This window comes from Crinia signifera, chromosome 4, assembly GCF_055691185.1.
Source record: "Crinia signifera chromosome 4, ASM5569118v1, whole genome shotgun sequence".
Classification (NCBI taxonomy): Eukaryota; Metazoa; Chordata; class Amphibia; order Anura; family Myobatrachidae; genus Crinia; species Crinia signifera.
In genome coordinates, this window is record NC_139220.1 from 56,479,152 (window position 1) to 56,505,594 (window position 26,443).

Below are 26,443 nucleotides of genomic sequence, written 5' to 3' on the forward strand. Positions count from 1 at the left end.
GAACAGACATAAATGAACAAAAAAGAGTTAAGCTGCCAGTACACTAGTAGATCAAGCATCATAGACCAAACAACCAGATCCATGTCGACTATACAAAAGATGTGACATTGTGTATGTTGCCACCTACACATATTGGGCTTTATGGAAATATTTCAGTTTGACTTTTAAGTTAAATAGCCTGACCATAGCCAGTTTGCACTAAAATGTTGATTTGGTTGCACTGGCAAGTTTAGTAAGTAACTCCCTGCTTTGAGAATACGGTTCCTTCTTCATTACACAAAAGAGGGAAATTGTGCATTAAACTCCAAGTTTTATGTTTTATTTATGTACTCCACACATTATTAATGTATTTTTAATCAATGGGGTCAACACTGTTAACCTCAATGATTTGGCAGGTAAATCAACATGGCAGCTGCTGCACTTTCTGGTAGATGGAATTCACACAAAAATGCTTGCTGCGTCTTAGGGTTCCAGCCTGCAAAGAGTGCGAGATCGGGTGACATTGCCAGCGTTTATTTGCTGCGGCAACGGCACATCGCATTCTTCATATTTAAGATGATTGACCGCTAATTCTGATGAATGACATTGGAGTTTCTCTTCTGCATCACAAATGAGTGGCATCGGGTGAAATAAAGGTCTGGGAGTCTCATTTTGCCTCTGACCACTGAAAACCCACATCTTACAACAAACTTAAGCCATACAGTATCTGACTATACTGAAGGATCACACGGACCACAGGTTAACAGACTCTGTCCTCAGTACCACACACATTGCATGGTTTTCAGGTCTCCTCACAGAAATAAGTAGCTCCACCTGTGTCAGTAAGTTATGAATGTACCTGTGTATATGCTAGGAGACCTGGAAAACATGAAATTTGTTGGGTCCTGAGAACCACTGACATAGGTGTTTATCAAGTTACAATTACTCCAGTTTTAGGGCAAAATGATTCATTTTTATTAAAGAAAAAAGCCGTGGTAGCCAAATATAGGCCCTTATCTGGTTCACTCGCAAAGGCAAATTCCTTCTAAAATGGACAAAAATCACCCAAATCTAACTCTCTCTCTCTCTGCACCTGTTACATCTGCCTCACCGGCAGTGCACATGATTTTGTCCATTTGAGAAGGAATTTGCATTTGCGAGTGAACCAGAATAAGGGCCATAGTGATTATTAGATTTGTCTGACCTTGTAATAGAGTTCTTTTTTTGGTTTTGGACTTGAGCTTTTATTTTTTAATTGTTAAGGTGGAATGTATTTATACACTGGCAAAAGCACCAACACGATTCTTAACTTGTATGTACAACTTTTGGAACTAACAGATTTTAAAGAATAGGTCATTAGCTACTTCTAGGCTACAGCTTGTGCTCCTCAATGCTTCTCTTCTCCACGCTCCTCTCTCTCTGATGCTGCCTAACACTGGCTATGACTCTAAATGGGGTTTTCCTTTGTGCTTGATCTAACCATGTGGTAGAACAATACAAATTGAACATGGTTCTGTCAAGCACCATGGAAGGCCACAGACTTTCCTGCCGCATGGCATGTTGGGATTCTTCCACTCTGAGAAGCATCATAAGGTGAGAAATAACGTTCTAATCTAGTCTTTTTTTATTTTTTTTTATCTATATTTTTTCGTTTTATGTTCTTGTTTAGGTTTGCCAAGAAATTTTTCTGTATCATATTTTGAGCAATACCCTGTTTTTTCAACAAAGTGGTCTGATATACATATATAGGTAACTTCCGCTCTATCTCTACACACACACAGATATATATATATATATATATATATATATCCTGTATATAAAACAAAAACTAAAAAAAAAAAAAAAAATCACACAAATGTGCATAGCCAATATGGGCCTATAGATTGTTTACTGTTGTCAAATTATGTGTTCTATATATTGTGTCTATTCATATGTTAATTTAAAACATCCATTTGTCTGACATACTCTAAGGTTAGTTATCAGCGTAAGTTAGTTTTGTTTTCTTAAGAGCATACTGCTAACTTTTCTATACAGGTAACATTACATTTAACATTAAATAATTACTATTACTACAGTAAAGTTTGTTTTCAAGTTGTCTGGCAGGTCATCCAATGTATGTTTTACCCCCCAATCCCCCACCACCTCCTCAAACAAGCCTGGGCACAGCTGATCAATATTCTCCCCACCCCCCTCTTGTCATTGATGCCAGACCCTTGCCAAAATAAGTAATACTACAAATTAACATTATATCAAATATTAAATACCAAAGTTAATATTCTGCCAAACAATAGTGCCCAGAGTTCATATCAACGCTCATCTCTGCTCAAGTCTTTAACCACAATTGATTTTTTAATACATTTAAATCACTTCTCAACTCTGCCTCGCCCAACCTACCTGCCACTATCAATGTGCAAGTTCTTGCTTCTTACTTCAAGGACAAGATTGCTAAACTCTGAGATGAAATGGTATGCTCTTTCTCAGCACTGGCCTCCTCAATTCCCTACCTGAACCCTCTGCCACTCACTTTTCATTTAATCCTACAAATGTAGATAAAGTAGTGTACAGGTTGAGTATCCCGTATCCAAAATGCTCGGGACCAGGAGAATTTTGGATAGCGGATTATTCCGTATTTCGGAATATTTTAATATTTAAATGATGTATTTTGAAGTATCTTGCATTTATGCTGTATAAACACATAAAATACACACAAATATATTTTATTACCACATAAAATACACACAAATATATTTATTTGTTCAAAAAACAAGGTTTCAAAACATGAAACAAAATTTGTGTACTATCTCAGATATTGAATTTGAATGCCAAGCAATAATTTTCTTGCACATATAGTGCCAGTTACATATCATGTCACCAATAGTGCTGTTACAAATGTCCCCAGTGAGTTTTTAGCAAAAAAACTTTTTTTTTCACTTTCTGGAATGTATGGTTTTCGGAATAATTCGGATAACGGATATTCGGATACGGGATACTCAACCTGTATTAACACTCTTCTTAACTTTTGAAATCTGGTGGCCCATTATGCTTTAGATGATACCTATTTTTGTGTATCAATGCCTATAGATTGTAAACTTGCAAAGCAGGGCCTTCTTATGGACTGTCTGTCATTACCCAGTATTGTTTGATCACTGTTGTTTTCAATTGTAAAGCGTAATGGAATTTTATGAGCTACAAACTGTTAATAAATCCATAAAATGCCAAACAGTAGTGCCGATAGTTATACTATGATGAATAATCATTCACATATTTAAAATTATGCCAGAAAGTATTGATGCCAGGGGGTGTGCAAAATATTTCAGCCACGGAAAAAAAACAAATTTGTTTAAATATATGAAGGGTCCATCATATCTTCAGACCTGTGTACTTTCCTGTCAATTATCAGGGACTTTGTTTAGCCTGCCTGATACAGGTGAAACCAAATCCCAAATAAGTGCTGGCATTGGGGCTAAATATAAAACCAATTAATGTAGCATTTTGTATACACATACAACCATGATTGCATGCCACATATCATTTAAATCAGCATAAGATTGTGTTTCCTTTTTCAACTGTTTAGTGATTAAATTTCAAATTAATTTACAAAAGGTACTTGGTACTAAGAGTCACAACATGGGATGACTAGAAGGGCTGATTAATGTGCAGTGAGTCTAGATGTATGTGGACAGTAGGCTTAAAAATTTAAATATTTTTGAAACATGGCCTTCCCAGCATAATCTTAAATCAAATTGGTAGTCCATGCACTGGAAAACACCATCATCACAAAAAACGAAGGAAGCACGTCAAAGCAAATCCAAATCTCAAAGCCATGTTAATTGTTTTCTTTGATATAATGGATAGTATATGGCATATTGGGTGTCAAAATGCACATAAGTGAATCAACATTCCTAAAAAATATGTTCTAGAAACTTTGCAGGAAATTAACAAAAGAAAAAGGAACCAGACCATACAGCTCCCTCCGTGAACAGTTTTTGGCCAATAAACAGATTGCAGTGCTAGAATATCCTCTAAACTTGCAAGAACCAGTACTTTATGACTTCTTTATTTTTCCTAAAGTCAAATCTGTACTCAATGGAGTCCATTTTGCATCAGTTACATAGGTAATGAAGAAAACACCTTAGCTGTTGAGACAACTGACAGATAATGGGCAACAGCGTGGCTTTGACCAATGGAAAATAAAAATGCAGCAGTGTGCATATGCAGAAGGGGAAGTACATAGAAGAGGGACAGATTTAAAATGCACTTAATATAATTAAATGTAAAATATAGCATCATTCTTGTTTTTTGCTAGCCACACCTGTTACATAGTGTGTACCAGGTGTGGTACATAGTGTAAACCAGGTGTGGCTAACAAAGGGCTATATTTCTAAAGTGGTGGCTTTTATAAGGGGCAACTCCTTGGTGGGTTGGAACTGAAAACTTGGGCCACTAAAATTCAGAGTAAAGCCTGGTGTGCATTACAATGAATGTTAGTGCCACTAAAATGTTTGAGCCCAACCCACCAAAAGCATGTCAGCTTCTAAACACTGCTACTTTGAAAATATAGCCCAAGGTATGTCATTCAAAAGCTAGAACGTTGTCCAAAAATATATTGGCAGATTATTTGGCACCATGAAATTTGTGTTTGTATGGTAAAGACTGCTTACCTAAGTCAGGGTCTTATTCTCTGTAAAGTGTTTCATAATATGTTGATGGATAGTAATATACAGTACATTATACTTATGTCAGTTTTTAACTAATCTGAATTTTTGTATATAAATGATTCATAATGTACATATTTTGGGGCTTACTCTAATTATTGTAGCATGTAATCCCATTCAATAAGCAACATTTTCTTTCTTCTAACTTGCAATTTTTTCAAGCAGTAGTTCCCAATCGGGTACAGATTCAGGAATGTCATTGGCTTGTTGTGCAGGCCCAAATCAAATTATTTATGGTCCATGTGAATGGTGAAGGCAGTGATCACATCTGCCAGTCATGAAATATGTGGACAAACAGTAGTGCAGACCTTTCCACCACATAACTGAATCTAAATATCGCAGGCCTGTTCACCACATAACTGAACCTAAATATCGCAGGCCTGTCCACCACATACAGTAACTGAACCTAAATATCGTAGGCCTGTCCACCACATAACTGAATCTAAATATCGCAGGCCTGTCCACCACATACAGTAACTGAACCTAAATATCGCAGGCCTGTCCACCACATAACTGAATCTAAATATCGCAGGCCTGTTTATCACATAACTGAACCTAAATATCGCAGGCCTGTCCACCACATACAGTAACTGAACCTAAATATCGCAGGCCTGTCCACCACATAACTGAACCTAAATATCGCAGGCCTGTCCACCACATACAGTAACTGAACCTAAATATCGCAGGCCTGTCCACCACATAACTGAACCTAAATATCGCAGGCCTGTCCACCACATACAGTAACTGAACCTAAATATCGCAGGCCTGTCCACCACATAACTGAACCTAAATATCGCAGGCCTGTCCACCAAATACAGTAACTGAACCTAAATATCGCAGGCCTGTTCATCACATAACTGAACCTAAATATTGTAGGCCTGTTCATCACATAACTGAACCTAAATATCGCAGGCCTGTCCACCACATAACTGAACCTAAATATTGTAGGCCTGTTCATCACATAACTGAACCTAAATATCGCAGGCCTGTCCACCACATACAGTAACTGAACCTAAATATTGTAGGCCTCTTCATCACATAACTGAACCTAAATATCGCAGACCTGTCCACCACATACAGTAACTGAACCTAAATATCGCAGGCCTGTCCACCACATAACTGAACCTAAATATCGCAGGCCTGTCCACCACATACAGTAACTGAACCTAAATATCGCAGGCCTGTCCACCACATAACTGAACCTAAATATCGCAGGCCTGTCCACCACATACAGTAACTGAACCTAAATATCGCAGGCCTGTCCACCACATACAGTAACTGAACCTAAATATCGCAGGCCTGTCCACCACATAACTGAATCTAAATAAGTAAATCACAATTTACTTAATTTAATATTTTTGTAGAATTTCTAAATAAGAGACTTTTGGCCTAAAAGTGCCATTGATAAAAAGCTGATACTCTAGGGTGCCATGATTCAAGGAAGTTTAGGAACCAGAGTCAGAACCACACTCCGAAAACAAATTATATGTACTTACTGCAACATCCCCAACTTACTGTAACATCACTCAATAACAAATGTCTACATTGGAAGATTAGAATGATGACATTTTAGCTGCAGTACTTTTTTCCCACTCACTCTTCAATTTATATACTCTATCCACTATGGACCAATCCCCAGTGTCATTTATTTTTTGGGCTCACTATAATCTGTATTTCTAGCATGTTACACCTTTTTTAAAAAAAAAAACACATTTTGACTCAATCTCAGATTATTATGCAGTTTTTTATTTCCCATACCCATACCCATCCAAGCATCATGAGAGATTGGTCAACCCTAAATTCAAATTCGGTCAGACAATCATTCTCAACTTACAAAAGACTGCACTATATAGGGTTGTCTTTGGTTTTGGACGTACATTTAGCAAAGCTTATTAAGAGGACATGGTTACCAATCAGCAAAATGTTTGCTAAAGCTGTCCCTTGATTATTACCAAATAGGAAACTCTTAATCTACTGGATTTATCTGTTGCATTTGACACTGGCCACTGTATTGTTATGTAAACACTATATTCCATATGTCTATATGGGCAGCATGGATGGTGTAATGGTTAGCATTACTGCCTCACAGCACTGAGGTCATGGGTTAGATTCCATGGCCATAACTGTGTGAAGTTTGTATATTCTCCCCGTGCTTGAGTGGATTTTCTCCGGGTACTCCGGTTTCCTCTCAAAATCCAAAAATATACTGGTAGGTTAACTGTCTCCTAACAAAACTGATGTGAATTTTTAAATATTCTCTGTACAGCGCTGCGGAATATGAGTGCGCTATATAAATAATTGGTAATAAATAATACATCTTCAGAACAGTTTCCTTATCACAGTGCTTATCTTACTTTTCCAACTGCTGTTTCCCCTGGCTAGATAGATTTTTAAAATGTCTCATCTCTAATATTAAGCCAGTCAGCCTAATGCATGTCTGCTAATCTTCTAACAAGACAGCAGTATATTGGCAGTAGGACATTAATGTGGGTATTGTAGGATATCTTAGCCCAGACAGATCACCAGAGGAAAAATCCGATGGCTACAGCATGAACTCTGCTGACCACTCTGGCTGTAGCATCTTAAATGGTTTTATATTTCAATAGATCTTCTGAACAACCCTGTCCTTGGTGTGATGATATTTCCAGTACTACTCTGTGATTCTCCGCTGCCTACACACAATTTTAATGGTTTTCTATTTGTGAGAAGATGTTTATGTGGGCGGTGGGGAGCAAAGCTGGTCAATCTAAGTGCAGCCATCACTACGTGGCCTCCGAATACCACAATATGTGTATATTGCTCAGGATCCATCACTGACATTTACTGCGTGGCCCATTCCCATTTTGTATTTACTGTAGGTTAAATATTAAATAAGCCTTTTAGTTATGATGCATTTCTTCACTTTATATACTTTCAAATAAAAAGTGTAGCGTTCAAAGTCTAAATATTCTAAATAAAAATTCCAATTAAGTGAAAACAGTGGACGTCTTCTAACATTGAATAATATAACTCTCACTGCTGGACAGAATAGATAATCCTCAATGAATATTTAATGTCCATTTCAGCAGTAAATTTAGTTTTATATGTTGGGCAACTGGATGCATTTTAAATGATACATGAACATTATTAAAATTTTGCAACACAGTCAGTAATTGTACCTTTCAATATCACCTTCCCCATCCCTCATTAAGATTGATTCTCCATGATGGAGGAAATATATTTCAACATATATTCTTTAATTGCGGTCCTTGAATCCTATGAACGGTTTAATTCTCTGTTGTAAAACACAGATAAAATACTGCACAGGCTGATGGACGTACACATTTAACTACTCGTGTAAGCAGATGGCTAGATTTTACATTAGTTTGCCTTATGGGAATAAGTTAATAGACTAGCCACCTGTCTAAGTGATTTCAAGGCCCATGTTCCGATAGTAAATTTTATCTTCATGTTGGCAGTTGATTTTAGCTGTCTTTTGTAGAGTAATGGCTGACGTTTAGTGCCTGACAAAAATATGCTGTAGATCATACTTCTATGCCCCTGCTATATTTTGTCCTAACTAAGAATAATTTACAGTAGCCTTTACTAAGATTTTGACAGCCACTAAAGGACCGAAGACACTACTATACCATACAGTAGTCATCATGCCCACAAATTTAGGAATTCAGTAGTATGTTTACAAGGGTGGTTAAATAGAGGAGAGATCCTGCGTAGAGATGGGTCGTTCTCAAACATAGCGGTTCTTTTGGACGGATCCCATTAAAGAGTAAGCCGCCGATCCCAAAAAGGTGAACCGTCATTCGTTTACTTTCAGTTTCACTTTTCATTACAATGCATTTGCCTGAGCTCAGCACTGCCACCTGTGGCAGCTGAGATGTACTAACTCTGGAGACTGGGTACAGTGCTGCGACTGCAAGTGAAAGAAATAATAACAAGGCTGCTGCTGCTAGGGATGGCCATCGGTACAGATACCATCGATGGTGATTCTGCACCCAGCCATCGATCAGTGTTTTACTCAGTCATGTATGTTCTTATTTGTTCAGCTCACTGTTTTAAAAAAATAATACATTTAAAAAAAATGGCAATAAATGATTGTAAAACAAATGATGCTTTGTTATTATCAAATTACCCCTTTTTTCAAAGCGAGCCGATGATCCATCTAAAAGATCCGGATTTTTTCATGGATTAATCACTTGATCCCAGCTCTTCTTTGTGACCCGTTTTGCCCATCTCTAATTCTGTGTGCAGGCTCTGGTAGAGTCTTCCCTTGAGATAGAGGAGAGTACATTTAGACATAGATCCATCTATAATTTGGGGCACATGGGTCCAGACAGGCCTACATTGTACGTGCTGTACCCACACATCTGTCCACACAGTGGAAATCAATAGGAAAATGGTGTTGAAATTTGAAGTTGATAAATACATTACACAGAATCACATATGACTTAAGTATGGGTATGGGAGGGGGGGTTACGCCATCTCATGCAAATTTTTTCACAGATAGTAAGTTTTTATATTCATACAGTCGATGGCTACATCATGATGGGAGTGTGGTGCATCACAATGGGAGTGTAGGTTGCAGCACTATGAAGTTCTTGACTGCTCCTTAACCACCACTTTTCCCCACCTGCACCCTGTGCATGTACCAGTAGCAGGTGTGCAAAGCACAAGCTCTGCTGTGCATAGCACTAGTTAATGTTTGAGATGGAAGACTCATCCAAACTTTCCCAGAATCAGATAAATCCCTCATACAGTAGGGTAGGGATTGTCCAAAATAGAGACATTTTTGAGCGTGACAATGTTAATAGTTATACAATATAAATGAACATCAAATACATTATCGAAACCCTATCATACAAAAAGAGAACAAAGTAATCTTATCTCACTTATATAAAACAATAAGCCAGTACAGGTTGAGTTCCCTTATCCAAAATGGTCGGGAACACGAGCATTTTGGATTCGGGATTTTTACATTTATTGTATTTTTTTTTCTACATACAGATGAAGCCAGGCTCCCTCTTGCTGGTAAATCGCCAGAACGTCACCGCTGGTGATCCGCCAGCAGCCCGGCGTCCATCTGACTGAGACGCGTGTGCGTCTAACGCGCACATGCGTCTCCGTTTCCGGGTGGCGGGGCGACGGGAACCCTGTCCATCTCCGCTTCAGGGAGACGGACAGGGTTAGGGGGGGGGGTGCGGGGAGGCAGTGGGGACCCCGGGTGACCGCCGACAAGCCGGCGGGAAGCCGGCGGTAGGGGCTGCGTGCGCATCTCGTGCGCGCGTCCCCTTTCGCATATACAGGTGGCGGGGGATGGCGGCTGGCGTCGCCATCACCATCCCCTGCAAAGAAGAGACCCGCTCTATCTGTACTTACCTACCACAACATTCCCTGGCATCCACTGTGGCCTTCAGAATCTTCTTCAGCAGTGGTGCATTGCGGAAGTTTTCAGGGGCGCCAGCGATGTCACACGCACACGCACCCGCGCAATGCACTCCTGGGACAACTGAAGGTGCCAAAGAAGATCCTGAAGGCCGGACATCGGGGGACTTGTTAAGTATGAAAAAAAGGGGCAGGGGTTTTTTTTATAATAGGCGGTAAGACCTCTCCCAAGATTAAAAAAAAATAGTTACGCTTTTCTTTATGAAGCAATGCCCCCAACCAATCCATGTGAAAGATAATAAAAAAAGCTTATCCTTAAACATGTCAAGGGATGGGGAAGTTTTTTGTATCCATAATTGTAATATAGATTTACGGGCTGCTGGCGAAACAGAACATAATAATTTTCTCGAAAGGTAAGTAAACTATATTGCCCACTCTGTTGTGTGTGGTACATAATTTACCAGGTGTTCTGTAGTAAAGCACCAGACCTGTCTCCAGAATCTCCTGACATTAGGGCAAGCCATAAAAGAGAAATCGGAGATCTAAGCAGTGGGAAATTTAGCAATGGCTATAGGATTTATAAATTTACCCACTGTACATAATTCCTCTGTTTCCCAGATTGCAAAAATAAATTGCAAGGCCTTGCCATTTTGAAAATTAGAGTTTAACATAAATGTTAAATGTACAGAATAAATTGGATTTACTTTATATTTTTGTCTTACTAGTAACCATAGTCTTTAGTAGTCATAAGAAGGTGATTAGTTAACTGTCTAGTGGAATTTCTCTATCCGCCATATGCAAAAAAGCTATCAATGTTAAAATTTTTCAACAAGTAAGGTGTTAGAATAGACCTGGTAAGACATCAGCCGATCTTTAAAAAAGCGGAGGACCGCCGCCTGATTTTATAAAGAGATGTTCCGAGAATTCCATTAATGTTTACATCATTTGAGCATACCAATCCTTGCCTTCTTTATTATTTGAGAAAATATTTAACATTTTTGATATAGTATATGCTGACATTTGACATGATTAAGTGTACCTGTAATATTTACTTTGGACGAGAGGCAGAACTGACAGGGACAATGGAGTCAGCTGCTACTGGGCTATTGCCGTGAAGAGGAATCTCTCCTCCATTGTCTCCAGATCCATGTGCTGACCTGTAAACCCCTGCCACCAGGGCATCAGGAAGGGGAGATAATGGTGTTTAAAAATGATAAAAACGTTCATCTGTATATCCCGGGGTACTGGGAGCATAACAGTGGAGAAATCCCTTTCAAACTACTACCAACTTAAGCCCCCCCCACAGATCCCCACCCCCATGTGTTTTAGACCCACCTACCCACCACCAGAAGTGACTTGGGAAGCTTTCCTTCAGATTTTGACATGATTGTGTACCAAGTTATACAGCAGCAAGTTTTTGAAACTTCAGAATCGCACCTCTCTCTCTTCCCGTCTTAAAGATATTGCTTACGATATAGTTGAGTGACATCATTCTGTTCCAGCTATGTACACACATAGTCAAAATTGAGCTGCATGTACAGATAATGGGGTACACCGTTAAAGGCTCGGGGTAGTGTGCATCATTGATAGATTGTAATATCGCTTAAAATGTACCCAGTTTTAGAAATTATTTAAAATAATTTTATTTTAGAAAGGCTTTGATTACCTTTAAAAAAAAAAAGTTTAGTTGGCTCCTAAATCTATAGAAAATAGGCTGCAATTTGGCAATCATGCTAGTCCTTTATCAAGCTACTGCACTAGGGACATTGGTACTTATGTAGTAGCCTGGCGCCCACTAAGCAAATAGCTTAGTGGGCGATTCTGCGTTACAAAATCACATCGCATGCAGCACACGCAAATTACGTTACATGTATTCCGTGTCCCCTTTGGGGGCTCGCTGCGCTCACCACGCTTCTGGCTCGGTGGCTCGCTGCGCTCACCACACTATATATAATCAACTCCACGCCTACGTGTATAGTGAGGGTATGAAAAGGTCGGCAGGACGCGTTCCGCCGCAGCTCGCGGGGCTTGCTGCGCTCGTCACGCTTCAGGGTGGTGTGGATAGTGGGGGGTGCCTAAATACCATACAAGTGTATAGTACATTAAATGGCATTGCACCCTATAAAATTGCATGCAATCGCTGAAGCGTGGCAAGTGGCGGCGGAACGCGTCCTCCAAACTTTTCATACCCCCACTATCCACATTAGCGTGGTGCTGATTGTATATAGTGTGGCGAGCCCGAAGCATGGCGAGCGCACGCAAATTACGTTACATGTATTCTGCGCTCACCACGCTTCGGACTATATAAAATCAACTCCACGCCGACGTAGATAGTAGGGGTATGAAAAGGTCGGGAGGACGCGTTCCGCCGCCCCTCGCGGGGGTCGCTGCGCCCGCCACGCTTTGAGGTGGTGTGGATAGTTGGGGGGGCCTAAATCCCATTGTATGTCATACAAGTGTATAGTACATTAAATGGCATTGCATGCGATTTTGCGGGACAGAGGCACAGTGGTCTGAATAATACATACTGCACATTCTTTTTAGCTTTAATCTAATTGCTGTCTAAATAAATCAATATTGAGCTCGACTTAAAGGTTCCTTCAAGATGTTTTTTTACTCGGTCAATCTCTTCTCATTTTTTCTTAAATCTATAGTATACAAAAGCAGTGAATATGTAGGAAGTATATATATATATACTGCTTCTCACATTCACAGTATTTTCTCAAATATCTCTAACTTATGCTTTCATATGTATGACCTTCAGCATTGTGTTGCCAGCAGGTCCAAATACAGGATTGATCTTAAGTCCCATACAATCTAGAGGAGAAATTAAAAAAATATCAGTTAGAAAGACCCTTCTGGGTGGTATCTTTTAAAAATAAGGTCTAAATTGGGTACTTATGTAGTATCTGGGCGCCCGATTTTAAAATTGGGTCGGAAAAATCGCATGCGATATCGCATGCGATTCTCCATAGGATTCAATGTTAACATTGAAACGAGCCACCAAGCCCGAAGCGCAGCGAGCCCCGCGAGGGGCCGCGGATTACGTCAAATGTTTTCCGCGTCCCCTCGCGGGGCTCGCTGCGGTCGCCACGCTTCGGGATCGGTGGCTCGCTGCGCTCGCCACGCTTTATAAAATCAACTCTATGCCCACTTGGATAGTGGGGAAACGAACAGGACCTTGTTAACATTGAATCCTATGCAAAATCGCATCAAATCGCATCGCAATCGCATCGGATTGTATGCCTTAAGGTAAGGCATACAATCAGAAAATCGGCAGCCCAGATACTACATAAGTACCCTAGATTGCACACTCTCTATCATTAACGATGCACACACCTGTGCATTGTTAATGACCCTCTCCACCTGCTGAACATGTAGGTCAGTTTTGTCTATCAGTCAATGAACCCTGCGTTTAATGGGTTACGGTTCGTGCGTACAGAAATCAAGTTTGCCTGGTTGTTCAGGTGGAAACACTGCCGAGTGTGTATAGGGCTTTAGAGTTAGTGTGGCCAGTCCAGGCACAGGACATAATTAGCAATTCATATGCTTTAACCTGTCTCTCAATAAATGCAGAAATATACATGGCCAGATGTGGAAATATGGCCAGCCTGCCTGAGTTGAATGTTTTAAATGTACAGTACAGGCAGCAGGGGAAATGTCTAGAAAACATAAGTGGTTAGGGAAAGGTTATACATATAGTAGTATATAACAATGTTCTGTTTAAGTCAAAATATGCCCAAGGAGTACATCCAAGCACTATACATCAAGTGTTGTAGTTGAAATTACTAATTATAAGCATTGTAGAATTATTTCGGTGAGACATATTTAAAAAACAGGTGCAATGTGAAGAAAAGCACTTAAGCAAACATTTATTGGAAGGGATTAGCAGATGAAGACATACTGTATGCTGGAGGGAAGTCTGATATGATTGGTTTGTATTTTGGTTCTACGCCTGCAGATAATATACAGAGACTGGGCTATAACACCTCTTACAGCTGCCTTTCGCAATGTCCCAGTGTTTTTGTTCTTCTTTTTGAAGTTTAATTAATGTTGCTTCACATTTAATTATTTTGAAACTAAGCCTATAGATTTTCTGCTGGTCACCTGCTGATGTTTGGCTGTCTTCAAGGTGCACTCTAACAGCATGATTTGACAAATTCATCTTTTCCCGCAGGCTCTGAAGATTACAGAAGCAAGTTCAGTGGAGATTGTTTCATGGACCTTGTTTGTCCAGAAAAATGCCGTTGCGAAGGAACAATTGTTGACTGCTCTAATCAAAAACTCACCCGCATACCCAGCTATCTACCAGAGTATACAACAGATCTGTAAGTTGTAATAACATCACTGACTAAAATGTCTTTCATTTTTTTTAAAACATATTTACTGTGTAAACATCCTAATGGCTGGGGATTGTCCTGTGTGTGCACCAGTGATACCCAAATAACATTAAATTAAATAAAGACACGAAGACATATATTTGGCAGTAAAATGTTAGCTATATTATTTAAATTAGTTTATATGTTGTAACAAGTTTGGTATACGACTAGAATCAGCCCCAACCAAAGGCCGCTCCTTATTGGCTGGTTGGTGGGACTAACCCCTAGCATGTGGGAGGAGCCGTGAATGTAAACAATCATTCGGGCTTCTCTCATAGGGGTACCGCCAGGCTGAGAAGGCGTAGATCGATCTGGGAGGCGTGTGGTGAGTATAATTTCCCTCAACAGGAACTCATTTGGATTCTACTTGGAGAAGAGGACTGGCCTTTGAGGGAATCCATAGGTAATGTATGTGTGAATGAATGTAGTATGTAATAAAGTTATATGGTTCATGTGTGTGTTTTATTTCACTATTTGTCATGGTGTGGAACTACAAGACCCAGCGGGCCCTTTAATGCACCACATGCTGGCACTTGTGGTTCTCCAAGTCCCTGTATGTGGTGCAGGCTTGCTGGGACTTATAGTTCCACAACATTACACAATAGTTTAATCTATTATTAACCATTTATCAGCCCGGTGCCCACCGCCCTAGGGGCATCGGGGACAGCCCAAGGCTTAAGCCTGAGCAAAGGTAACTCTGGAGGTATGAATGCTTTGTCTGGGGGAAAATGCATAAAAATTTTTTTTGCTTTTATTTTATTATAATGGCAGGTTGAGTTTGTTTACTGTTAAATAACTGTGCAAACTCTTCATGTCTATGGAAGGTAGGAAATTTGATTAACTTTGAAATTGAAACACTAACAAGGTGCAACTGGAACTTTGCGGGCCCTAGGGCAACATTTTGAAGTTACCCCACCACAGTTCTTCTCGAGAGCCATTCTCTACAGTTTTTAATAATTTTATGCCACCTAGCAGTGCCCTAGTTCATTTTATGTCCCAATATAGTGCCTTAGTTCACATAATACCTCACAGGGCACACTGTTCATTTTATGCCACATTACAGTGTCACTGGTTCATATTCTGCCACAAATGACATTATGTAACTCTGGGCCCCCCAGTTTTCATTATGCCACATTGTCATACCAACGATTCACATTATGCTTTTTTTTTGTTTCACATTATGCCATAAAGTGCACTCAGGTTTGCAAGGGTTGGGATCATTTGGTCTATCGCATGATGGTTGACATTCATTAGGTTGACACCATTAGGTCAACATGGGTCTAGGTCCACATGGTTCTAGGTGGAACTTTTTTATTCTCCCACCATGCCCTAGTGGATGGTAGGGCATGAAATACCATCTGTCAGCACGCCAGCTCAAAAAACAGTGAAAAACCCCATGTCGACCTTTTCACTGTTGACCTAGACATTGTCGAACTAGTGACCTGTGGAATTAATGACCTTTCAACCTAGAACCATGTCGACATTTTCCTATGTCGACCTAGACACATGTCGACCTTTCACCATGTCGACCTAATGACTGTCAACCATCATGCTGTAGACCAAATGACTGCATCCCGTTTGCAATGTGCAACACAATGTCCCAGGTCACATTATGGAACACAGTGCCCCCACTTCACATTGTGCCACAGTACCTCCAGTCCACATTGTCATGCTCCTGCTTACTGTTCTCTTTGGTAATGCACTAGCCTGCCAGGTGGTAGTTACTCACCACCTCATCCCATTTCTCCAGATATTGGAGTCCATCCTGGGTTTCCCGCCAAAACACTCACCTAGTAAATGTACTAAGATGGGAGTTATTACTGTATCTTCTAGAACATGCTAAATAAATAAGAAGTATAATCTGATTGGTTGCTATGGGCAACATCTGATCTTCAATAGAACTCCCATTTTAGCAAATGTACCCCCTATATGGGGTGAGTCTGCAGCTGGTAGCCTTTGTGTTAACACTATATATGTATTACATGTCTAAATGATAATTAACTTTAAGAATTAAATCAGATTTTTATGATGTTAGTTCTCCTTTAATTTGATTTAGAAATATACTTCCATTCACATAAATGTTACCTACAGTACTATACTTTACATATGGGCCTGTTTCAGAAAGTGATATTACATTAGTCATTTATTATTGTAGCAATCCAGCTTTATCCTTGATCTGGCCACAGCTTGATGATAAAGCCAAGCTATGGAAATATGGAAAAGAATTAGAGAGTGAATGTACATACTGAATAATGCATGAAAGTTTATGAGTTCTGTTTCTATTTATTAGGCGTTTGAATGACAATGAAATTTCAGTACTGGAAGCTACAGGAATATTCAAGAAGTTGCCAAACCTGCGGAAAATGTAAGCAGAGCTGCGTTACCTCATTTACTAGTTTTCTTCTACATACTTCCAGATGCTAAGATTGCCTTGCCGAGGGTTTACCATCTTTCACATTCATTTTATTCCTGTTCTTATGTATTATACAGAATGTATACTTAGATTTCCAGTCATTTCTTTTATTTTGTTATATATATATTTAAGCATTTTTGGTTGAATACTATATTTTTAGAGCAGGGAGATTATATTCTAAAATAATGTGTATGTGGGTTTTTTTTTTAACCTACAAAATAAGTTATTTTTTTTTATCTTATCACCTGACCAGAACTACACACATACACACACACAGACAGACACACACAAGAAATAAGTTAATTCAATAAGAAATTCAATCGAAAATCTTATGTTATCCCCCGATCAGAAATATATATTTATAATTATTATTATTATAGGGCAAACATATTCCTCAGTGCTGTACAGAGAATATTTGAACATTCACATCAGTCCCTGCCCCAGTGGAGCTTACCAGTGTTGCAAGTAAGGGGGTACGGCATGGTACGGAGTACCTGTAAGAAATATGTTGCAGGTACGCAGTACCACTTACCCCCTGACCCACTGTCAATTCTATTTTTATTTTAAGTCTAAATATAATGCATCCACAGCCCGCCCACCCAGCGTTATGATTGGTGCTGTATGCAGCTACTGCTGATTTAGCCTGTCACACTAACAGGCATCAGCAGTGCCGACAGCATGAAGAGCAGGCTCCACAATTGTAAGCACAAGCTGCCCGGCTCTACCCCAAGCAAGAGCCAACCCACCCCCAGTCATTCCCTGTTTCTCATTCCCTGTCTCCTGATGCCACGCCACTATTGTCATTTAGTCACTCCTCTAGCTTTGTGTGACCACGCCCCCTCATGACACATTGCCATGCCCATTTTTGGTGGAGGCCATCAGTACCACCAAGAAAAAAATTCTACTTGCACCACTGGAGCTTACAATCTATATTCAATTACCACATGTACACACACATTCATTCTAGGGTTCATTGTTGGGAGCCACCCGTACTGTAAATTTTTTAATTGTGTGAGGAAATCCACTCAAGCACGGGAAAATATACAAACTTCACACAGTTTGAGCCTTGGTGGGAATTGAACACATGACCTACAGCTGGTCCTCGAGAGCTACCAACAGTGCATGTTTTGCAGGTCTCCTCACAGAATCACAAGTGAGCTAATTAGCTCCATCTGTGGATCTTTCAAAATGTGTCAGTGATTAATGAGTGCAGCAATAGGGTTGCTACCACTGACCTACAGTATATATATATATATATATATATATATATATATATATATATGGAGTTCTGATCGGGTTATAAGATAAAAATTAACTAGTTTATCATTTAATGAATTCCTTGTGTGTGTGTTTAGTTCTGATCAGGTGATAAAAATGAACTAATTTCTTAAGGTCCTCATACACTAAAGGGATTTTGACCAATTTCACCTGTTCCCGACGGATTGGGCAGAGAAATCGGCCAAAATTGGATGCCTTTGATGACCCCTCGGGTCCGATGCGTGGTCCCGTGCACATCAGACCTGCATGTAGGTCCAACCTCCATCTCGGAACCCCCTCCTGGCTGCAGGGAACAGGGGTCAAATGCAATACATCACATGCAGAAGCACCGCATGCAGTCCTGCTGCCCCCGGGAAGGACCCAGGTGGTTCGTGGAGGAATCGGATGGTCATACAATGCTGAAATGCATTGCAGTAGTGAATGGCCACCTTTAAGTAAAAAAGAAAAAAATACATACACAATAGACTAATCTCCCTGCTCTGTAAATACAGTATGAAACAAAACAAAAAAATGAATGGTTAAACATATATAATTACAAATAAAATAAATTATATATTTACCTATTCAGATGTGACTTCATAAGCACAGTCTCAATATGCCATGATTCATTTGGTATGCGACGTTTGTATATCTGTGTGTGATTGTGTGCAAATCTGTTCAGGAAGTACCGTGTAAATGAGTTCTGTAAAATTGCGATAGCCGCTGCATAATAGCACTTTCTGATTCAGAAACAGGGCATGATGCACTAAAGGTGAAAATGCGGCCAAAGGTCTGAAAATTCTTTTTTTAGAGTTTTGGTGGCATTGCCACATGTACCAAGCTGCGGAGTATGGACCAAATGCTAGACTCTCTCCCAGAACCCTCCCCTCCCCCACGTGGAAGTCCTATAGTAATTGACAGTTCCAATTGCACATAGCAGATGCAATGCTTAATACATCCTACCCTCAGTCATACACAGAGTGTTTTATAGCAAATCATTAAGTGCAAATTCACGAAGCGGTTTTGTCACATTGCATTATGGTTAAGATGCACATTCATGAAAAAAGACACTCATCACATACTGAGTCACATGGGACCTGGCGCACCAAGAAAGGGTGTTTAGTGGGTGCAATAAGTACAGGAGAACACATCTGTTGATCTGAACATCACCCTGCATTCAATGAGCAGACATACATAGACAAATGGCATCTATACTGATTTCTGGTCACCAGTATGATTGATTGTGTGCCTTTACTTAAGAGAATTTTGTGCTTACATTTTGTTTTCATAGAAACTTGAGCAATAACAAGATCAAAGATGTACGTGAAGGAGCATTTGACGGTGCTGCCGGGGTGCAAGAGCTGATGCTGACAGGGAATCTGCTGGAATCTGTACAGGGACGGATTTTTAGAGGCCTAGTAGGCCTCAAGACGCTGTGAGTAATACAAATTTATGATTGGCCCGTGTTCGATTTATTGTAACCATACTAAGTAACAGAAGTGTATTGCATCCCTGAATTCAGAAAATATTGAAGGTTTTTGTAAAGAAAGTTATGAGGAACACTCATACAGCACATTGATATACTCAGGAGGCCTTTGGTTTTTAATATATTTTTATGCAAACACATGTTCAGATTGTTGGCTGAAATTGGTTGGGATAAATGAATTAAGAAATAAACATGAACAGATCTAGAATAGGTGACTGACCGTCTTTCACTATGCCCCCCCTATGCTTCTAAGTTACTTTACCAGGAGGTCAATGTGTAGTTTATGGAAGAATTGACTATTTTCTTGGAGCTAGCAAAACTGTATTCTATGGGGGTTCTGACCAGCATTAACATATCAAACAGCTAGATCGATAAACATACATTATATGGTTGAAAGGGTTGATTTTTTTTTTTTAAATACTTTGAATTTCTGTAAGGCAGAAAGAGTCCGGCAGTCTTGCGGGAGTTCGGACAAACTCTGCTGTTTTTTTTCAAGGTGCTGTCATTGATAAGGTTGCACTTTACGGTTGTATGTTCTCCTGGTCATCTCTAATTGTATATTGTCTTGGTCATCTCTTATTGTATGTTCTCCTAGTCATCTCTCATTGTATGTTCTCCTGGTCATCTCATTGGATTATATCTTGCTCATTTCTCATTGGGCGGAATGCAGCAAGCATTGCAAGCAACTTGCGTTGCAGTCTCTGCATGCATTCCGTCATCTAGTAATGCTGTATGCAAGAAAAATTTGGTAAAGAATGGCTCTTGAAGGAATATCAAGTCCTTTGCGCTGTTAGGACTTTACTAATTTTTGGTCCCAGGGTCCTATCTGTGCATGCATCAAGTGACACGCGCAGCAATGGGGATGCTTAGAGAGATCTGGTTGGATACCTCACAGCAGGGATCTGCAATAGAAATCCATGTTCTATGGGTAGCACCAATTTAAAAATTGTGTTTCCTACTGCATTAAAACCCCAGAATGCACCCCATTTGGGCATGGTGCATATGTGGACTGTGGTCAATGCTCCAAAAGGGGGCATTATTGGAGGTTTGGCAACATTTTTTACTTTGATGCATCCTGTCCATCGTGTGTTATCCTGCTCTTCTCTCTTTGTATACTATCCTGCTCTTCTCTCGTACAGTATGTTATACTGCTGTTTTCTCATTGTCTATTATCCTGCCCTTCTTTTATTGTCTGTCATCCTGCTGTTCTCTCTTTGTATATGATCCTGCTCTTCTCTCTTTGTATGTCATCTTGCTTTTCTCTCGTATGTTATCCTGCTCTTCTCTCTTTGTATGTTATCCTGCTCTTCTCTCTTTGTATGTTATCCTGCTCTTCTCTCTTTGTATGTTATCCTGCTCTTCTCTCTTTGTATATCATCCTGCTCTTCTCTCTTTGTATGTTATCCTGCTCTTCTCTCTTTGTATGTTATCCTGCTCTTCTCTCTTTGTATGTTATCCTGCTCTTCTCTCTTTGTATATCATCCTGCTCTTCTCTCTTTGTATGTTATCCTGCTCTTCTCTGTTTGTATGTCATCCTGCTCTTCTCTCTTTGTATATCATCCTGCTCTTCTCTCTTTGTATGTTATCCTGCTCTTCTCTCTTTGTATGTCATCCTGCTCTTCTCTCTTTGTATGCTATCCTGCTCTTCTCTCTTTGTATGCTATCCTGCTCTTCTCTTGTATGTTATCCTGCTCTTCTCTCTTTGTATGTTGTCCTGCTTTTCTCTCATAAGGGCAGATGTATTAAGAGATAAACTGGAGACAAAGTGAAAGTAGATAACGCATTGGCCAATCAACTCCCAACTGTCATATTTCAAACATAGCGGATTGGTTGTTGCATTACCTCCTTCCACTTTATCTCCAATTTATCTCTTGACCAGGCTTAATACATGTGCCCCATTGAAGGTTTCCTGCTCTTCTCTCATTGTATGTCACCCTACTCTTCTCTCGTTTTAAGCTGATGTTATTCTGCTTTTCTCTCATTGTATGTCATCTTGTTCTTCTCATGTTGTATGTCATTTTGCTTTTCTCTCGTTGTGTGTCATCATGCTCCCTCGTTTTATGTTATCCTGCTCTTCTCTCATGAGGCCATATGCACTAAGCTGATAAAATGGAGAGTGATAAATAACAAGCCAATCAGCTCCTGCCTGACATATTTCAAACACAGCCTGTGACATTGTCAGGTAGTAGCTGATTGGCTGGCTGTTTAGCACTCTCCATTTTATCACTTTTGAAGCTTAGCGCACCTGGCCCATGGTCTGTTATCCTGCTCTTCTCTCATTTCGGGCAGATCTATTAAGCCTGGTGAAGAGATAAAGTAGAAGGTGATAACATACAGACAATCAGCAATTTTTCAAAAATGACAGTAGCTGGTGCGTTATAAACTTCCGCTTTATCTCTTGACCAAGCTTAATACATCTACCCCATTGTCTGTTATCCTGCTCTTCTACCGTTGTATCTAATCCTGCTCTTCTTTCATTGTATGTTACTGTTATCCTGCAGGTCTATTGTTGTATGTTATTGTTATCCTGCTTTTCTCTCATTGTATGTTATCCTGCTCTTCGCTCGTTGTATGTAATCCTGCTCTTCGCTCGTTGTATGTAATCCTGCTCTTCGCTCGTTGTATATTATCCTGCTCTTTTCTGATTGTACTGTTCATGATCTTCTCTCATTATATGTTCTCCTACTGAGCTCCAATATTCTGATTTGTATATGTGTGTGTTATGCGTGTGTCATACTGTTACTTCTTTTAACCACAATGTGGTATTTATGGGATATTTTTACAATATGATATCTTGCGGGAGCTCTGCTAAAGGACATTATAGTAATAGCTTTATTCTTTAATTCAGTTGAGGCTAGCACATAAGTTCCAATAGCAATTGTACAAAATATCCTTCTGAAATGATAACATTATATTGTATGCTTTTTTTGTAGGATGCTCAGGAGTAACTTAATGACCTGCATCAATAATGACACATTCACTGGCCTGAGTTCTGTGAGACTCCTTTCCCTTTATGATAACCGAATAACAACTATCACACCAGGAGCATTTAACACCTTGGTTTCTTTGTCCACAATGTAAGTGCTTGCAGTTTCTATTAAGTTACCTGGTTACTGATTATCATGGATTGTGGTTACAGAAGAGGGTGTGTTGGAATCAATTACTGCCATTGATTATTAATGAGATATAAATACATAAATACCTGAATTAGTGGCTTACACACACATATATATATATATATATATATATATATATATATATATATATATATACATGATTGTGGGGGTGGCACTCCAATCGATTAGTAGGCTTAATCCAGTAACATGGAATAATGTGGTGCCCTCCTTCGTGGCAGGGTATCCCCTACCTCCATATGAAGCAGTGTGGGGGGAACGGCGGCACTCACAAATAATGCCTACAGTGTCATTATTTGTGAGTGCCGCCGTTCCCCCCACACTGCTATCTATATATATATATATATATATATATATATGTATATATATATATATATATATATATATATATATATATAGTAGGTTGGAAATAACAGGCAGCGGCACTCAGTCGGGAATTTTCATGTGTATTTCAAAACATCACAGCGTAAGCCAACGTTTCGGGGATTAGGCGCCCCTTTGTCAAGGTGTAGTGATCACTGTGTATCACTACACCTTGACAAAGGGGCGCCTTATCCCCGAAACGTTGGCTTATGCTGTGATGTTTTGAAATACACGTGAAAATTCCCGACTGAGTGCCGCTGTCTGTTATTTCCAACCTACTACAAATCGCCTCCAGAAGGCACCCGGGTAACTGTACATGAGGGGGAGTGCCGGACAGTGCCACCCACTCTAAACACAGAACTGTGACAGCAGACCCTGACACAATGCTAGACTCTCTTCTGCTATGGTGCAAGAGTATACAGTATGTCTGGGATGAATGGAAGGATTGGGTGGAATACCCAATAGATTATGGGTTCATAAATTCTTAAACTGTACGACTTGACTGTTCATCTAAAGGATATTCCGCAGCAAACACAGAACCATTGAACATTTTTTTCCCCTACTGAGTAAATCTAGGGCTTTCATTAATCTGCTAAAGAACCAGGCCGCAAGTGGTCATCACTGACATCGGAGACCCACCCCAAAAATTCCTGGGCATACCTGCGCTTTCACAAACACTCCCAGAAAATGCCATGGTTCAACCCCTAAATGCTGGCTTCATATGGAAATTATATGAATTTTCATATATATATTTTTTATGTACAATTGTTTTTTCTTAAAATTAAAATATGATTTATTATATTCAGTAAAAATACAAAAAACACCCCCTTTGTGTAAGTGTATTCTTCCTTGGTACTTGATATTTTTATTAGCGCAGCTCTCCACCCCTTTTCTGCTGAATATTTATTCGCTACTTGCCACCACGCATATACAGTTGTGCAATCTCTAATTAGCATTCCATGCTTAAATAGCCCTACTGTAAGACAAAATTATATTGCTAAACATTAAAGATGGAGCCAGTTGACTGGGTTTTGCAGAGCGAGGCCATGCTTGGGTAATTTAAGGGGTGTGACCTAATCTTAGGGGGTGTGGCCAAGCCACCTAAAAATACCTTATGAAAAAATTTATATACGCGATGCACAGTGGTGGTGCGATCTGCACATGGGAAAGTGCCATGTACTCTTCAGCCAGGGGCAGATCCAGGGGGGTGACACAGGTGCGATTGCTCCCTTCCCCCATAGTCATCGGTGAACCTGGGCCTCCAGCATGCCTGGCTCATTTGTACCGACGCTCTCCCCATCTCTGCTCCTCTGCCAGTTGGTTTACTTACTCTTTGTCCTGGCTGTATGTGTGTGTCTGTGTGTGTGCTATTGTGTGTATGCAACATGGGACAGATAGGGAAACAGATTATTTGCTTTTTGACACTAATAAAGTACAGGTAAACATTAAGTGTCATACTGTAGTTCTGTATTTGTATTTTAAAATTGTTTTAAATACAGCAAAAAACAGCTAAAATTAGGGCTAAAATTCAGTTAAACCTTAAATGACCTTAAGCTTCAGGTATATTTATTTATTTATTTATTTATTTATTAACAGTTTCTTATATAGCGCAGCATATTCCGTTGCGCTTTACAAAGGGGACAGTGATACAACAAAACAGGGTATTTACAGACAGTCAAAATGTAGGAGGGCCCTGCTCGCAAGCGTACAATCTATATTTGCAATACCTTGTGAAAACCTTATTTAATGTGTATTTATAAAGTAATTTGATTCTTAATTTGTGACAAATGCATGAGTGCAAGGTATTCATTTCCACATTTTTTTATTTTATTTAAGCAACTTGCTGTCAAACCCTTTCAATTGTAACTGTCACCTTACGTGGCTTGGAAAGTGGCTTAGGAAGAAGAGGGTCGTGAGCGGAAATCCACGTTGTCAGAAACCTTATTTCTTAAAGGAAATACCAATTCAAGATGTGGCGATCCAGGATTTTACATGTGAAGGTAAGGCAATGGTTGATGACTGTATATTAAATATACAACAAATAGGTTCATCTTTAAAAACACAATTTGTAAAAATCTTCCATGCTTACTATATTATTGTTTTGTTTATACTGTTTGTAAGAATTCAAATTGGGAGTCTATTCAACATATGTCCAATAGAGACATTAAGAAAATCAAACAGATCAGCAGAATTTGTTTAAATTTAATTTTTTAGTATGGAACTATTTACAAAATTAAATAAATCATTTAAACAATACCGTGTTTGTGAATATTATGCCACTTTTGTAAATTGTGTGAAATTCTTCTGGCCGTGCTCACACGGAGGTTACGTGGATATGTGAGAAGGTGCAGCGGCTTACAGATACAGTTAGGGGTCATTATACCTGGAGAGAGAGTGGGCACAGGGTATTGAATATGCCGTGCAGTCCAAATACAGGGGTGTGGATTAAAAGATCAACAGTATATAGAAAGACAATCAATAGGTTGTCAGGGTCAAAAATGCAGATAAATGGTTGACACCTTTAAATTGTTATTTTAACCCTAAATCTACCCCTAGTGCCTAGCCCTAACTCTCCACCTGGTGCCTAACCCTAATCGTCCCCTTCCACAACCTAGCCCTAGCTTTAAACCTAACCTTAAAATGATGAAAATCATGAAAAACTAAGTGTTGCCCTTGTATACGTCAAGCTTTTCAACCTGTTGACATGAGTGCATTTAAATAATGACCTTTTGAGCCTGTCAACCTGTTGACGGTTTATTTTCGGGCTGTCTTCCATCCGGATATCCAAGTACACAAAGCTCTCGCAAATGCTGCTTATGCAAAGACTTCTTTACACCTCTCAGTAGGTATATCACTTGCTGATGGTTGATACACATACCTGCCCTCAGAATGACTATCATCAACAAAGTGGTTCAATAAATAAATACATCCATGGAAACAGAAATGGCATGCCCTTCTCCCTAGGTGAGAAACATGGGGAGATACATACTGTATCTGCTTCAGTTATCAATGGGTCCTGGATTCCGGAGAATGCTGACACTTTTAGTTCTACAAATGACGACATGCTCTGGCAGCCATGGGTGTAGTTCTGCATTTATCAACATTACCAAGTTGTTTGATATGACAGGGATAGCTGGGACCTCTAGTTCATCAGCTAAATAATAATAATATTTTTGTATGGCATATGCCATACAAAAATATTATTATTATTATTTTTAGCTGATGAACTTGATAATGTCTTATCGTTGAGGATGTCATCATCATCTTTAAGGTGATTTCTCATATCAGGAACATTTGTAGTATAATTTAAAGGCTACTCTCTATTCTTTGTTACAGTT

At 39.6% G+C, this 26,443-nt stretch overlaps 1 protein-coding gene across 1 annotated transcript in view; it reads left to right on the forward strand.

Moving 5' to 3' along the window:
• The window catches only part of SLIT3 (slit guidance ligand 3), a 627,553-nt gene that overhangs the window by 499,251 nt on the left and 101,859 nt on the right, over nucleotides 1-26,443 (forward strand). The window contains exons 15-19 of the mRNA XM_083181792.1: nucleotides 14,251-14,401; nucleotides 16,743-16,817; nucleotides 19,414-19,557; nucleotides 22,542-22,685; nucleotides 24,942-25,105. Of these exons, the coding sequence (XP_083037918.1) occupies nucleotides 14,251-14,401; nucleotides 16,743-16,817; nucleotides 19,414-19,557; nucleotides 22,542-22,685; nucleotides 24,942-25,105 (678 nt within the window). The remainder of the gene's footprint in view (nucleotides 1-14,250; nucleotides 14,402-16,742; nucleotides 16,818-19,413; nucleotides 19,558-22,541; nucleotides 22,686-24,941; nucleotides 25,106-26,443) is intronic.